The sequence below is a fragment of the Balaenoptera physalus genome (assembly GCF_965194825.1).
Source record: "Balaenoptera physalus genome assembly, chromosome: 7".
In the NCBI taxonomy this organism is placed as follows: Eukaryota; Metazoa; Chordata; class Mammalia; order Artiodactyla; family Balaenopteridae; genus Balaenoptera; species Balaenoptera physalus.
The window spans coordinates 113,315,924-113,330,310 of NC_138886.1; the positions used below are offsets into that span (position 1 = coordinate 113,315,924).

Consider the following 14,387-nt stretch of genomic DNA (forward strand, 5'->3'; position numbering starts at 1 on the left):
ATTTGCTTGCTTTTCCAATGCTACTCTTTTAGTAAAATTGGAGTTTGCTGTCCTACTGATTATAACCATTCTTCTAAACTCCCTGGGACAATGGCATATTTCTTCTATTGCTGTTCTTCCTCTCCTGGAACCCACCTCATAACCCAAAACTTATTTGAATGAGAAAAGTATCCTTACTTAGCATAGCTCCAGATCAGTCAGCTCTGCTTAACTTCAGCTTCTGTCCTTTTGCAAAGCATACCTTAATTCTGAGCCTAATTAGTAGATTTTCTCTCCCTTCTGTTTGGCCACTTGAATAATTCAAGAGTGTAAATCATCAAAAGTTGGTTGTTACTTTTTCACTTGTTAGTTTCCTAATTATTTCACTTGATGAGGTATTTTCATGAAAATTTTTAGTGTTATTTTCTGGTGTGTTCTGTTACCTACTTCAAAATAAACTCTCCTATATTAGGTACACTCCCTGCAGTTACAGAGGAATGGAGGAGAGACTACCTCATGGCAGCATGTCACGACTCACGGATCACTCCAGGCACAGTAGTTCTCATCGGCTCAATGAACAGTCACGACATAGCAGCATCAGAGATCTCAGTAATAATCCTATGACTCACATCACACATGGCACCAGCATGAATCGGGTTATTGAAGAAGATGGAACCAGTGCTTAAATTGTCCTAAGATGGAAAACTTGTGTTGTTTGAAAAGCAGATTTTCTTCTTTGCCTTTGCATGACTGATTGCCATAACTCACTGTTATGACGCTTTCAGTCAGGTGCAGATTGTGTCCATTGAAAAGTAAATTTTTGCTTTTTATAATGCAACAAACTTGGAACATCAAGGCATCCACAATGCTAAGAATTATATCATCGCATAAATAATTCTTATTTCTAGGTTATGAAGAAATAATTATTTGTCTGGTAAGCATTTTTATAAACCCACTTGTTTTATATTTAGAAAAATCCTAAATGTGTGGTGACTGCTTTATAGTGAACTTTCATATAATATCAACTAGTTGTGAGATAACATTCTGGTAGTTCTGTTAATAAAACAAAATTTCAGAATTAAAGAAATTTTCTATGCAAGGTTTATTTCTCAGATGAATAGTAGGACTTTGTAGTTTCCTTTCCACTAAGTGAAAAAGAACTGTGTTTTTAAACTGTAGGAGAATTTAATAAATCAGCAAGGGTATTTTAGCTAATAGAATATAAAATCAACAGAAGAATCTGATTAGTCTATTGAAGGCTCTTTTGAAATTCTATCAAAATAATCTTTATTCAGAGAAATACAGGAGCAGGATTAGCGATGGAGTAAAAGCGGAGATGGGCATTTTTCCCAGTAATTGTACTGTTTTTATTACTTTTGTAAATATTACTTTTACTGGCTGTGTTTTTATAACTTATCCGTATGCATGATGGAAAATTTTTACTTTGTAGCCATGTTTTCCCATGTAGTAGTATTGATTCATAGAGAACTTCATGTTCAGATATGTTCTGTGAAAGCATGTAATAGAATAAGCATCACACATTATAAGGTTTTTTGTGGTAACCATAATTACAAAATGGCAAAATGTTTCCTCTGTATTTGTTGTTGTATTTTTCTACAGTGAGATGTGATCTTACCAAAGCCACCAGATCTTGGTATCCAGGCCCCTCCTATCAGTGAGTTGATTGTCTGCACTTGCATTGCCCAGTAGCCAATAGGCTACAGCTTTTGCCCCACACCCTTATTTTCAGATTCTGGATCATTCTTGTTTATAGCTGAAATATATATAACCTAAGTCCAAAGAGGTGATTAATTTGGGGTATTTGAAAATCATTGTAGCTAAATGGAGCATGATTAGTCCTGCTGTGAAGTATCTTTTAATCTTAAAAATATCAACTCAAAAATGTTTGACATTTTGTCTTGTAAAATTTAAATAATTTATAATAAAAACTGTGAACTTTATTAGGCATGAAATTGATCGGAAAGGAAAGAAAAATGCTGGAAAATGCTGGATGTGTTTTATAGAAAAGTATATTTAAACAAGGGATCCTCAACCCTGACTACAGATAAGAATCACTCGGGGAACCTCTGATACCCGACACCTTCCTCTCATTCAGATGAGAACTGGTAGTTTTTTAAAAAGCTTTCCAGGTGATTCTAATCTGCAAGCTGGCTGCAAGGTGTTTTAAGCTGACTTGCCCCTGATGATGATGTGATGGCATCATGTTGTATCACGTGAAAATCTAGCTGGATTCAGTGTTATGCTTTTATATCATTACCTGATATACAACTGGAATTCTGGACCCCACTTCTAAGGATTCTTACTCATTAAGTCAAAGGTGATGGTAGGCCTTTAAAATCTGTAGTTGTAAAAAAAAATACCACAGGTGATTGTTATGCTAGTATCCAAGAATCACACTTCAAAAAATATTCTAGACTCTAAAGAGGCCTGGCTTTGCCATATGCTAATTTTTGACCTTTAACAGGTCAGTTTCTCTGAGCCTCAGTTCCCTTGTTTGTAAATGAAGACAGACGATAAATACCTACCTCACAAAGTTGTCAAATAGGTATCAGATGAAAAATCATATGAAAGCTCTTTGAAAATTTTAAAGTGTTATGAACTATAAGGGATTAAGATTACTGAGGATTTAAGAGATTTGTTTGAGGGCTACCATAGTACATTCCTTGACATGTGTTTAATTCATGTGTACTTTTTCTTCTCCTTCTTTAAAACAAAAAGTACCAAGAAATTAGGTGTTGACAGAAGCTTTCATCAGGCACAGAAGTCAGTTTTCTGATAATAATAATTTGTGTATCATGTTTTTTCTTTCAAGGTATGTATTTCTTAATATTTATTATTAATTCTTCTTAAGATATAGTTGAACATTTGGCTCAAATGCTTTACTTTTTCCTCCATCTTCATTGCCTTTTCCCTTGAAACTGGAGTTAATACTCAAGACAAGTAGAGTCTGAATTCCCTCACATCTGACAGTTAGTAAACCTTTACTCTGAAAGCCAAACTTAAAACAACTCATTTATAAATAAATCAGTAATTCTTGAGGCTTCTGTCTGAGGATTTCCCCTGAGAACAGCATGAGAGACCAAAACAAACATTCAGACAGAAAAATAAGAAGTTAATATAGAAGGTACCAGTTTCAGCTCAAAGATGTTGTTATCCATCGCCATCTACATTATATTATCAATTGCCAAAATGTTAATTGATTTCTTTGTGGGCCAAGTATAGACAGTTAAGTGAACATCATTATGAAAATCTTAACTTTGTGCTTCCTGATTTTTATATATTCATTTGTATCTTCTCTACTAAACTGTTGATGTATTTGTAAAGGCTGTATTGGCCTTTCAGTTACTTTCAGTGTCTTAGTTTCGCTCCACAAAATTTACTTAATATTGTTAATCTATTGTTTTAAATAACCGTATTTCGTTTGGGTTGTGTTATTTATCAAACTAGTGCTCCAAATTAAGATTTTTTTCTTTAAAGAAACAGTTGAAGAACTATAGCAAAACAACAATTTCAAGTCTCAACTAGCTTAAACCAACATGAGCAAGTCTGGACAGCTTTCTTACCATATGTTTAATTTGTGTTGTGATTGGCATATGATAATGTTTAGTATTTTATTTGTTCAGTTGACAACTGAGAAAATAATAGTTCTCTCTAAAATGTTAATATATAACTGAAAGGTTTTCGAGAAGTACTCTGATTTCAGCAATATTGTATTGAATTTTTTCAGCGATTAAAGCAAACAATTCAAGACAATATTAAGCTCGAAACAGTAGCTAGTTTCAAAGAACAATTGATTAATAACTCAACAACTAGCAAAGGGCATAGTACATAGTAGGTTTTCAATAAATATTTAAATGAATGAATAACTCATGTTATGCAACTCACTTTCACTCTAGCAGTGAAGTCTCACTTCAAAGAAATTTGAAGAGTCTAAATTTAAACTAAGTGAAATGAAGTCTCTGCTTTACCAGAATAATATGCGGCAATTAGTAATATGTGAATTGCACCAAATAAAGTGTACTTCTCCTAGAGTAACAGTCCATATTACTATTTGAATTAAAGAAATATATATACAAACTTGTACCAACACTTTATATTAATTTTAAAAGGTGATGAGCAATTCTTAGAAGTAAGTATTTAGGTTCTTGTTGGTTTTATGTGAAGTTAGATCTTTGTGTAGTAGTTGGGTAAATGAATATTCAAGTAAACCTTGATTAATGATGATTTTCTAAAAGCTGTTTCTTAGAGCAGATTTATGAAAATTCTAAGAATCTCTTCAAATTAGAAAAATTTACTACATTTTAACCTACCTCATTAGTTTCTTTGTGATAATAGCTGGCAATAACTGAAGTTGTAACTGTATTGGTTTAGGCTATATCCCCATGAAATAAAAGGAACTACTTAAAATTTTTTGATAAAATAGTGGATCATTGGCTTGAGCTTAGAAAACATTAATATACCAAAATTTCACTATGATGATATTTATATTCCTTTTGACATGCCAAAGGTATATTTACATATTATCATACTTGGAATCAAAAGACCCATAATTATGATGTAAACTAGACAGCTCATTTAATTTCTCTTGGTCTCAATTTCTTTTATGTAAAATAAGGATAAGGTAATTTGGGGCCCCGAAACTTACCTCACTGGACATTGTGAGGATCAAATGAGGTAACAGGAATTATAGTGCTCTTTAACCTGTAAGTTCCCCTACTGATAGTATTTGTTTTTGTTAGAATTTTGGGGTTACAGAAAGCAAGGATAATGGTCTTCAGTGGTATTTAGCAGTAACAACAGAATAGGCAATTAGATCAGTATTCGTTTGGTATAACCTTTAAATCAGCAATCCAATTAATCCTTTAAAAATGAGGTTCTTTTTCAAGAGTGGCTATGCCCTTAGATTGTATTGGTTCTTTATTATATGTTATACCAGAATATGCTTTCAAATTTTATATAGCTGAATTTGTAGGTCACTTTCATCAGAAATTTGGGGATCTCCATTATATGTTTTCTTTGATACAGAATGATATAACTACATTAGCTTGGTTTCAATGAAATTTATAAGAAAAATATAAAGAGAAGTGTAAGCCTTATTTTTCTTTCTTTGAGGACTTTCATGTGCCCAGTTCCTTCCAATTAAGAACAATTTTTAAAATGTGATTACTGTAACTTGTTGGTTTTCATCGTAGCAAAACTTTACATTTTAAGTGATAATATTATCTTGTTTGTATATTTGCATATATAATTTTTAAACCTGCATAAAGTAAGGATTTTTCCATTCTTTTCCACACATAAGCACACAAAAGAGCATTTTTATAGAACCTAGATTTACAAAGGAACTCATGATTCTTTTAAACTTCTTTTATGCCTTTTTTACAACTGATTAAAATAAGAAAAATTGTTTATATTTAATTCAGCTATGTTTCTTGGTAGCTGTATGATTTTATACATTATTCTTATATCATTTTTATCTATTTTATATGAAAAAATTATGTTGACATCTCTTAATATTTTAATTCTCTTCCCTTCTTTTTTGTTCCAATTATATGAGTTTTGAGAAAGGAGTAGGAAGACTAAGCAACCTTTGCCTTCCATCTGACTATAATTAGTCTCCTGGGTTTTTTTCTAATGTAAATTCTATATTTCTTTAGTAGCCAAATTGATATAGGATTATAATTTTCTCTCAGGATCCAAAGTATTCTGAGAAAGAAAATGTTAAGCTCTATCCAAAACCAGCCATCTTTTCAGACATTCCTATTTGGTTGATTCATAAAGATTTAATATAATAAGTTAATAAGCATCTTTCTTATTCTGTGATCTCTAATTAGAAAGTAAAAATTTTGTTGCCATACAGATAAAAGAAGGTAAATTTTCACTTATAGTTTAGTCAAATCCCATACCAGTACAACATTATTCCTATAAGTGAGAGTCGTTCAGTCTATTTAAATGTATTGAAGGTTGGTTTCCTTCAGGGTATTTTTTTTTAATAATCACTTTTCTCAGAAAATCTGTTATGTCCTTTCTTGGACATTTTCATTGGTATGATAGCATTGTTCATAATTTTTTTCTCATGTTATTGGCCACTGTCACCAGTTTTCCCCGATCAAGAGAAACAAGTTTTTTACCTTGTAGTAATTCGGGTTTTGAAAATTGTGTTCCATTATTTTGGTAATTACCATTCACTAGTAACATTAGTATTTATAAGACAGTGATATTTTTCAAGCTTGTTATTTTATCATATTTCCTGAAGTAGGGTGAACTACAACATTATTATTATTGTTGTTGTTATTATTATTATTATTGCCCTGGGGTTTTTGTTATATAAGTCAGCTTGTTTGTATTGCTAACTTGCAAGTATTTCTTTACCTGTGTTGACATGCTTACTGACATAAAAGAAGAAACTTTAGAGCTTAATAATTTCTTTTTTCTAAATTGGCAGATTTTTTTAATGCTTAGTAAAAATGCATTATGTTATTTTTAAATACCACAAAACTTTGTGTCAGAAGACCTGATTTCTAGTGTTGCCTCTGTTTTCAATGAGCTGTGTAACTTTGGAATTTTACCTCTTGGGACCTCAGTTTTCTCATCTGTAAATGAAAGGAACAAGGGGATTAGATCAGGTAGTGTCTCAGATTCCACCTGTCTCTGATTTGGTTATCCCTTGACTATTTTATAATCATTATCTAGGCTTATTTTTATTCTTGTTATTCTTCCCATGAACTATATTTACAAGATCAGCCTGTACTGTTAATGCAAGTTATACTCAAATTAATAGGATTCAGATATGTTGCTAATTTTGTTTCCCATTCATGATTCTAAGTAATTTTATTTTATTTTATGTTTTTCGGCCACACTGTGCGGCTTGTGGGATCTTAGTTCCCCGATCAGGGATTGAACCCGGGCCATGGCAGTGAAAGCGCCAAGTCCTAACCACTGGACCGCCAGGGAATTCCTGCTTTTAAGTAATTTTAAAGGAGGAAAATTATATTACAGATAATAAAAGTAAAAGGAAGGTTACAAATAATTGACATGACCTTTTTTTCTCCCAAGGGAAAAGTCTCCTAAAGAACCAGCATAAGCACCTTAAAATTGACGTTGGGAAAAAAATAACATGTAAAATTCTGTGATCTTTGTTCTCTTAAATATGAATGTAGCTATTTAGGCTAAACTTTTAACAAAATGTATTCAAGGTAAAATTAGTAAACAAAGCAGTGATAGCACTGGCCCATATAGCTAATTAAAAAGCTATTAGGTTTTACTGACATTAAAATGATTATAAAATGTAAAAGGAATTTAAGAGGAATGGATTGAAATTTTTCTGTTCAATAATTATTCTTAAGCTGTATTCTTAGATTTCATTGCATAAATATAGTTGCAAGATTGCCATGGGCAAGTGAATGTCCTGCTTTAAAATATTGTTAGAGATAAATGTGGTGTGTTATTTTTTATTTTTTTCTGGCTCTGCAGAAGATGTTTCTCTAAAGCCTCCTTCTGTAATAAAATGTGGAGATTCCATTAGTTCCATCTCTCAGCAGAGTTCTCTTGTAGATTTAATTACATTCTCTGAGAACCAGGCCAAGGAGGTTCCTGTTACTTTTAAAGATCATTGTCTTTCTTCTAATTGTCTTCATTAGCTCATATCAATCTCTTGAACCCTTGGTCTATAGATTTACAGTCTAGGTATTGGGTTTGGTGTCTGATGGGTAGAGAAGAATAATGGAAAGTTGATATAGGAAGGTGTACTGGTTTCTGGTGTGATTTCTTTGGCTGTACTTGATTCCTTGTCTTTGGTCAGTTCACTGGATCAGACAACTCTCCTGACTTCCAGAAATTAAATTAGATGCCCAGCTTCTCTCATTCAGACGTGCCTGTATTACAATGTTATTTTAACTGCCTGTTAAAAACAACAACTTTATTTTCAGTTCTCTGTCTCTGCATGTTTTGATATTACATTTGTTAAGCTTGAGTCTGAGGTCTAAACATTTCATTGAGTATTTTCTGGGTTTTGATAATGGGATATTCTATAAGATAAAACAGATAATCCTAGGGTGATTTAATTTATATTTAAACATCCACTATTTTTCTATTTCTCTACCTACTTATCCCCTCCCCCAGTCTTGAAAAGGAAGTTTATGTCTTCCCTGTCTCCCTCCCTTAGTCCTGCCTCAGATAATTTTTCTTTGAACTACTCTTGTTGGCAGAAATATTTAATATGAAATAATTCTATATATCTGAGACAAGATCAACACAGTAGTTCTTTACACTGAGCTGAGGTGTTTATGTACTTGAAAATATTGTGTTTTCTTTATATGTGAACTTAAAATTATTTTTTTAATCATGAAAAGGACTCTGATTTGAAAATATTAGTCTGGAAATTCTTGTCATCAGGTGCTATTTTTACCTTAGCTTGTGAATTATCATAGTAAATCTGAATTCTTTATCATTCATCTTTTTAAAAAGTTAATTTCTCTAAAATTATCCCATTTCACAGATCTTTAATACCAACTTAAAACAACTTTTCTGCTTTTATTTTGAGAAATGCCAAATTCTGTTTTCAAGAGTTTTATTTTTTCATTGCAGTTTAAATGTATTGCATATGTGAAGGAGTGACTGCAGTTTAGAAATTTACTTTGGCATGATAAAGATAGCAACACCACAATCCCTTACTCCCAGTCCCAAAAAGAAAAGTTCATTTGACACTCAAAAGCTATTAAATTGTCTTGTTTTTATTTGAAAGAGCTATGGAAACTGTTTCTTCTAATTTAAACTTTTTAAATTAGGAAAATACCAACTTCGCTGTATTTTAATCTGTTAGTGAATTGGGGATATTATTTATGTAAGTATATATGTCTACAATTTATTATAGTTAATAGTTATTTCACTTTCTGTAATATATGATACCTGAAGCTCACATTTATTTAATGTGAGCTTTTTTTTTTTGAGACTTTTTTCGTTTTGTCTTATTTTCTTAATGTTGTACAGTATTGTATATATTAGGTTATCACAGTCATCTCAGCAGAAAAGTCTTCCATAGATGGACTGTTCTTTCTGAGAATCAGCCCAAGGAGATTCATATTACATGGTCATAGTTGGATAGTATTATTCTGAGCTGTGTGAAGTTGCTGGTTTTGTTGATCAAATGTTAACAATTTCATAATATATATTCAAGAAACAACCAAACAAAGATCCTTTAGAACAGATGTAATGACTTCCCATTTCAACTCTTTTAATCAACCTACCAGAGGCTTTATGAAGGAGACTCAAACTACAGATAACCATAGGTCTATCAAGAAAATTCTGCTTTGTTTTGCTGTTAAATTGCCCAGTTTTCAAAGATGTTTAATCAAAATGACTTCAGTAATTGAAGCAAATATCTTTTGGGAATACATAAGTTACATACGCCTTTCATTAAATCTGTATGTAGTTTTTAAGCTTTCATTACTGAAATATTGTTATACATCTAAATATCATTTAGAGGCAAAATAACTCCCCTCCCCACCCAATATCTAATATGGACTCAAATTTTGCCAGCTATAGAATTTTATCTTCTTGATAGGCATTCTAAAATAATGAATACTATTATGTTATGTAGTCAACAAATTTGCCTTAAAGTGCCATTTAAAGATTTTCTTTATGCATATGTTTCAGGTTGTAAGAATTAAAATATATGAGTATAAAAAAGCATATAAAATTAAGAAGCTCCTACGCAGGAAATCCCCAATTTTAAATAGAGCTATGTTCTAAAAGGTTGCAGATTGCGTTGTTCCAAAGTCATACTACATCTCCTCATGTAAATAATATTTTTGTGAATAATAAGGGTAACAGATAGCCAACAAGAGCTGACCTAGTGCACTCCAGTATTAATCTGGGGGTCTTGGTTTGGAATAAAGTGTTAGTAACTATAGCCCTTTCACCTCTCTTAAAAACAAACAAATACATTGTTGTTAGCACAGATTACTATCAGTTAGTAGAATATTAAGCTTTAAAAGTGGAAATAATTTAGTGTTGGTGGAACTATTTTGAGACAGGAGATATCATTTAAATGACCTAACTTGGGAATCTGCGCCTCTTTCCCTGAACCCATGTGATGACTGAAAGTGCTGTATATTTTCAGTGACCTTGAAGAAAGGAGCTAGTCATTTCTTTTTTATGCGTCATATGAAGTCAGGGCCTTGCTGATCTCATGTTTTTCAGTTCAAAGGCTGTGTCTGGAACATCCTAGATATCCTTCACCCGTGCTCTTCTAAGGCTGTCTGTGTTTCAGGCTCTGTCTACCCTACCTTCAGCTAGGCCTGTCTTCCAGCTCTGCTCCTTGATGTTAAATTTACAGATGGGCACTGTCCATTCTTGTTTTAAAAAAAAGTCTTTCCTCATTTTACTGTTATCAGCAATGACCACCACCTTCTCTTTTTTTCAAGAGATATAAAGGTAGAAAGGATATTCCTTTTTCATTATTTTCAAAAACTATTATTCTTAAACAGCTGGCACTTAGCAATTTAGTTTTCAAACCCTAATCTGAATTAAGTTGATGAGGTGATTCTAAAATTGATTCTAAAATTTTAATCTTGCTTTATCATATAAACATCTAGTTAGAAACTGTTTATGCTAATAAAGACTTGTATTTTGTGGCATTAGTTCTTCATGTTTCTTTTTTATGTATTTAAAATCGTTCATTCTTTTCCAGATGAGTGGAGAAGTTACTGTTGAGCTCTGTATAGGACAAGTGCGCTTGATTAGAGCATGAAATGTACTTTCACATTAGCTGGATGTGCTTTGCACTCTGCTCTTGTAGATTTATTTTGTTTACAGTAGACTGATGTCAGTTTTTGTAAATGTTTTTACTTAGCACTTTAACTGTGAGTGTATAAACTGATTTTAAATGTAGTGGTTGTATATTTTGGTTATAAATTGGAAATTTGTAATAAAATTAAATGATTTGTTCTGTATTTTGTCATTAGTACCTGACTGAGTATAGTTTTCTACCTCATCTTCTAGACTCTATTTAACATATTACACTGCTATTTTTATTTTTTATTTTTCTTTATTATATCACCAAATTTACTTAAGAAAAATAGATTTGAACACTTTTTTTCCTCCAGTTGACAACCTTTGAGAGATGTTGCTGTTCAATGTGGCACACAAATTAATAAGGAAGCATTGTGATGACGGGGCATTATATTGAAATACCCTCGCATACCTCCACCTCCATGTATAAAAATACTCCTTTGGAATTAATGCTGTTGTTGCCTTTTGAATTTAGATTCAATTGTCAGTAAACCTAAATTAAATGTAGCCACAATCTTTAAAATGATTGCGTAAAGAAGAGAAGTAGTTAAAGCTCTCAGAAACATGATATGTTACAATTATAGATATGTGTAATCAGGCTATAGGAAATGCAATACTATTTTAAACATTACATTTAAACTAAATAGCAGTTTCATTTTGCCATTAAAATTAATAATGGTGCTTCACATCCAAAATAGGTGTGGAGGTTTGATTATTTCTCATTTGAGAACAACGTAAATGCCTTCTTGCCTCTACTTTTCCATCTCATGGATTCTCAGGGGTTCAGAGGTCATGTGGTAGCCCCCTTCTCACTTACGGAACCAGCTTTGAAAAGGCTCCAAATTAAATATAATCCTTGGCAGCTTTATTCCAGTCCTAGTACAGAAGAATCAGGTTATCTCACCAAATTTTTCGTCCTCTGATAAAATCTGCAGATGCTTCTTAATTTGCCTCTTTGCTAGGAAAGATGAGAGAGGAAAATTCTCATCCATCACAACTGTAGGTAACAGTGAACTATGGAAAGCACTAAAGTATAAGGCAACGTATCATCATTTGGTCTCACTGCCGATGTTTAATTGATGTCAGTAAATCTTTCACACTAGCAAATTATAAGTTGAAATTTTTTCTAAAAGATTGAAGGTAGCCACAGTTCTCCCAGGCACAGATAGAATGGGTTTTCCTTACACCCTTCCTGCAAACTGGGGGAGAAGAGATAATTACTTTATTATCCTACAGTGGGAACAGCTGTACTTGATTCTGTGCATTCCCTGGCCTTGTATCCACGCATTTGGGGGTACAGTTAGCTCTGAAAAGTTCTAAACAGAGTAGGTAGATCAATGAAGGTATTACATAATAGTGACCTTCTAAGCCTGGATGTGAAACAGCTTCATTATATAGACATTTCAAAATACCTGTGCAGCAAGAGGAAAATAGACTTTTCAACCAAGTATCAGTTGGAAGTCAGAGATCTGAATGCACTGACTAAATTATTGCCTAGTGTTCCAGAAAGGTGCCTGCCACCAATGTGCTGGAAGGCACCAAAATTTAGTGTGAATGTAAATAAGGAGCTCAACATATGGGGATAGGGAAAGCAATACTGAAACACAGTTTGCTGGTCTCTACTCCTTTATGGCTAAATATTAATTGAACAAGGAATTAAGACCAGAAAAGAAGCGAACCTCAAGTACTGCTCCTTTCAGCTTCCATTTTAAAAAGCTCAAGTTTTATAACTGTTATTGATGATTTCCAGAAATTTGATTTATTTTTTAAGAATTCTGTATTTACAGGTGCTTGGTGTGCTGTTCTTCATGAATACAGTGTTCTATTCACAGTCCAAATCATTTACAGCCATTAGATAGTTGTTGGGTATTTTTAAATAAATGGTTATCTATTTCTCAACTGCCTCTCGAATTAGAAACTGTAATTACATGAGTCTCAAAGCCTGGCTCTTTATGTTTTATTAATTATTTTTGTTGGTCTCCATCACAGATGGAATTTTTCACTTGTAATTCCTCAGAACTAAATCCATTCATATGGAATTCAGAGCAGTGAAAATAAATTTCACACCGTAGAGTAGGAAATGATAACGACAGCAATAAAAAGGAGCAGGAGGGATCTGGGGACAGCCAACAGGACCAGTTCAGTTCTCAACTGGTGTTGGGTTTTGCAAAGGTTGGCTCATTATAACCTGTACAACATAGTCCTTTGCGATCTTCAGGTCTTGCAACTTCATTTTGTCAGTGAGAGGTCTGCCAGAAAAGAACCACCGCTGACTACCCGGTTCCACTCCTTCTGCTTGCACGTACCCGCCTCTTCATGGGGTACAGTGTGTCTGTGCCGTGGACCACAGGGTTGAGTCCCTGCTGGTGGAATGGCGCAGACGGAGCTGAGATTCATACCCAGAATTGGGTGGTGGCTCAGGAATATCCCGAGTCTCTATGTTGCTCTTTACCTCTATCATGTTGATTGGTGGTGCCACGCAATAGACTGGAAGCTGATGCCTAGTCCCCAGTTCATCGTAGCGCTCTGTAAGCGCACCATGTGGTAACGTTATGTTCGCACCGTCAGTGATTGCCTGTGCCAGGTCATGATCGTTGCTTTCAAAAGCATGTGCTGCAGCCTTCAAGGCATCCCAAATCTCTTTACAGCCTTCAAAAGCTGGTGCAGTATCCCAAAATTCATCTCTCTTGCTGAGCAGTTGTCCATCTGTCATGGATAATCGCTTTTCCATTTGGGTTTCTCCTTTTTCAAAGGCTGGTCACAACCTGAAGCAACTCAGTCCCAGGGCCGCCCGCCCGACAGGCCTGGCCCCCGCGCCGCCCTCGCCTCTGGCTAGGCCCCGCCAGACCAGGGCTGGCACATCCCCAGCGGGTCGCAGCGCCCGCTTCACCCCCTCACAGCCCAGCACACCCGCGTCCAGGCGTCGCAGCCTGTCTGCCAGGCCCCATCAGCCCCCGCCCCTACGCTGCTATTTTTAAATTAGGTTTCATATTTTATGTTCTTCTAATTACTAATTTTTTCATTCATAATAACAGGACCCACACTAATCTGGAATATAGAAATATATAAACATACCATTCTGTATTATATCTCTTTCACACTTATCTTGTTGATATAGATGAGTCCCATCTCTGTTCATTATTATATCCTCAATATATACCGCCACTAGGCACATAATAGGGGAAAAAATGAATACATTAAAGTATCTGTATCAATTTCCCAATAGAAAATCCTACCCACGTAAGCAAATTAGTTGATTTTTTTTTTTTTTTCACACACAGGACAGCAGATCAGGATTTAAACTGCTATTAGAGTTTTTTGCCTAGATCGTACTGTCTTTAGTTGGAAGGGACCTTAGAAATCATAAGGTCCAACTTCCAACCCAGTACAAAAATCCTTCAGAACCATCTTTTATAAGCCTCGGCTTGAATGATTTCAGTAACAGGCCTTACTACTCTGTAAGGCCTTCCATGTCATTCTGAAGTCGGCCAACAACCAAAATGATCAAGGAAATTAACACTCCCCAAAAGTCTTACTAAAGGAACTGCTGACATCTTCATTTTAGCCCTGTGAGATCCATGTCAGACTTACAGAAGATA

General features: G+C 34.0%; 1 protein-coding gene and 1 pseudogene across 6 annotated transcripts in view; one reads left to right on the plus strand and one right to left on the minus strand.

Moving 5' to 3' along the window:
* FZD3 (frizzled class receptor 3) overlaps window positions 1-7,081 on the plus strand; it is a 100,801-nt gene extending 93,720 nt beyond the window's left edge. For all 5 annotated transcript variants that reach the window (XM_082468889.1, XM_082468890.1, XM_082468891.1 and 2 more), the window contains one exon: window positions 452-7,081. In XM_082468889.1, coding sequence (XP_082325015.1) covers window positions 452-665 — 214 coding nt within the window. In that variant the 3' untranslated portion in view covers window positions 666-7,081. The remainder of the gene's footprint in view (window positions 1-451) is intronic.
* Window positions 7,082-11,042: 3,961 nt separating this feature from the next.
* Window positions 11,043-13,927, minus strand: LOC309665238 (ubiquitin domain-containing protein 2 pseudogene; annotated as a pseudogene). Its single transcript has 2 exons — window positions 13,864-13,927; window positions 11,043-13,553 (listed from the first exon to the last, which is right to left on the minus strand). The product of its transcript is annotated as a ubiquitin domain-containing protein 2 pseudogene (transcript).
* Window positions 13,928-14,387: the final 460 nt, after the last annotated feature.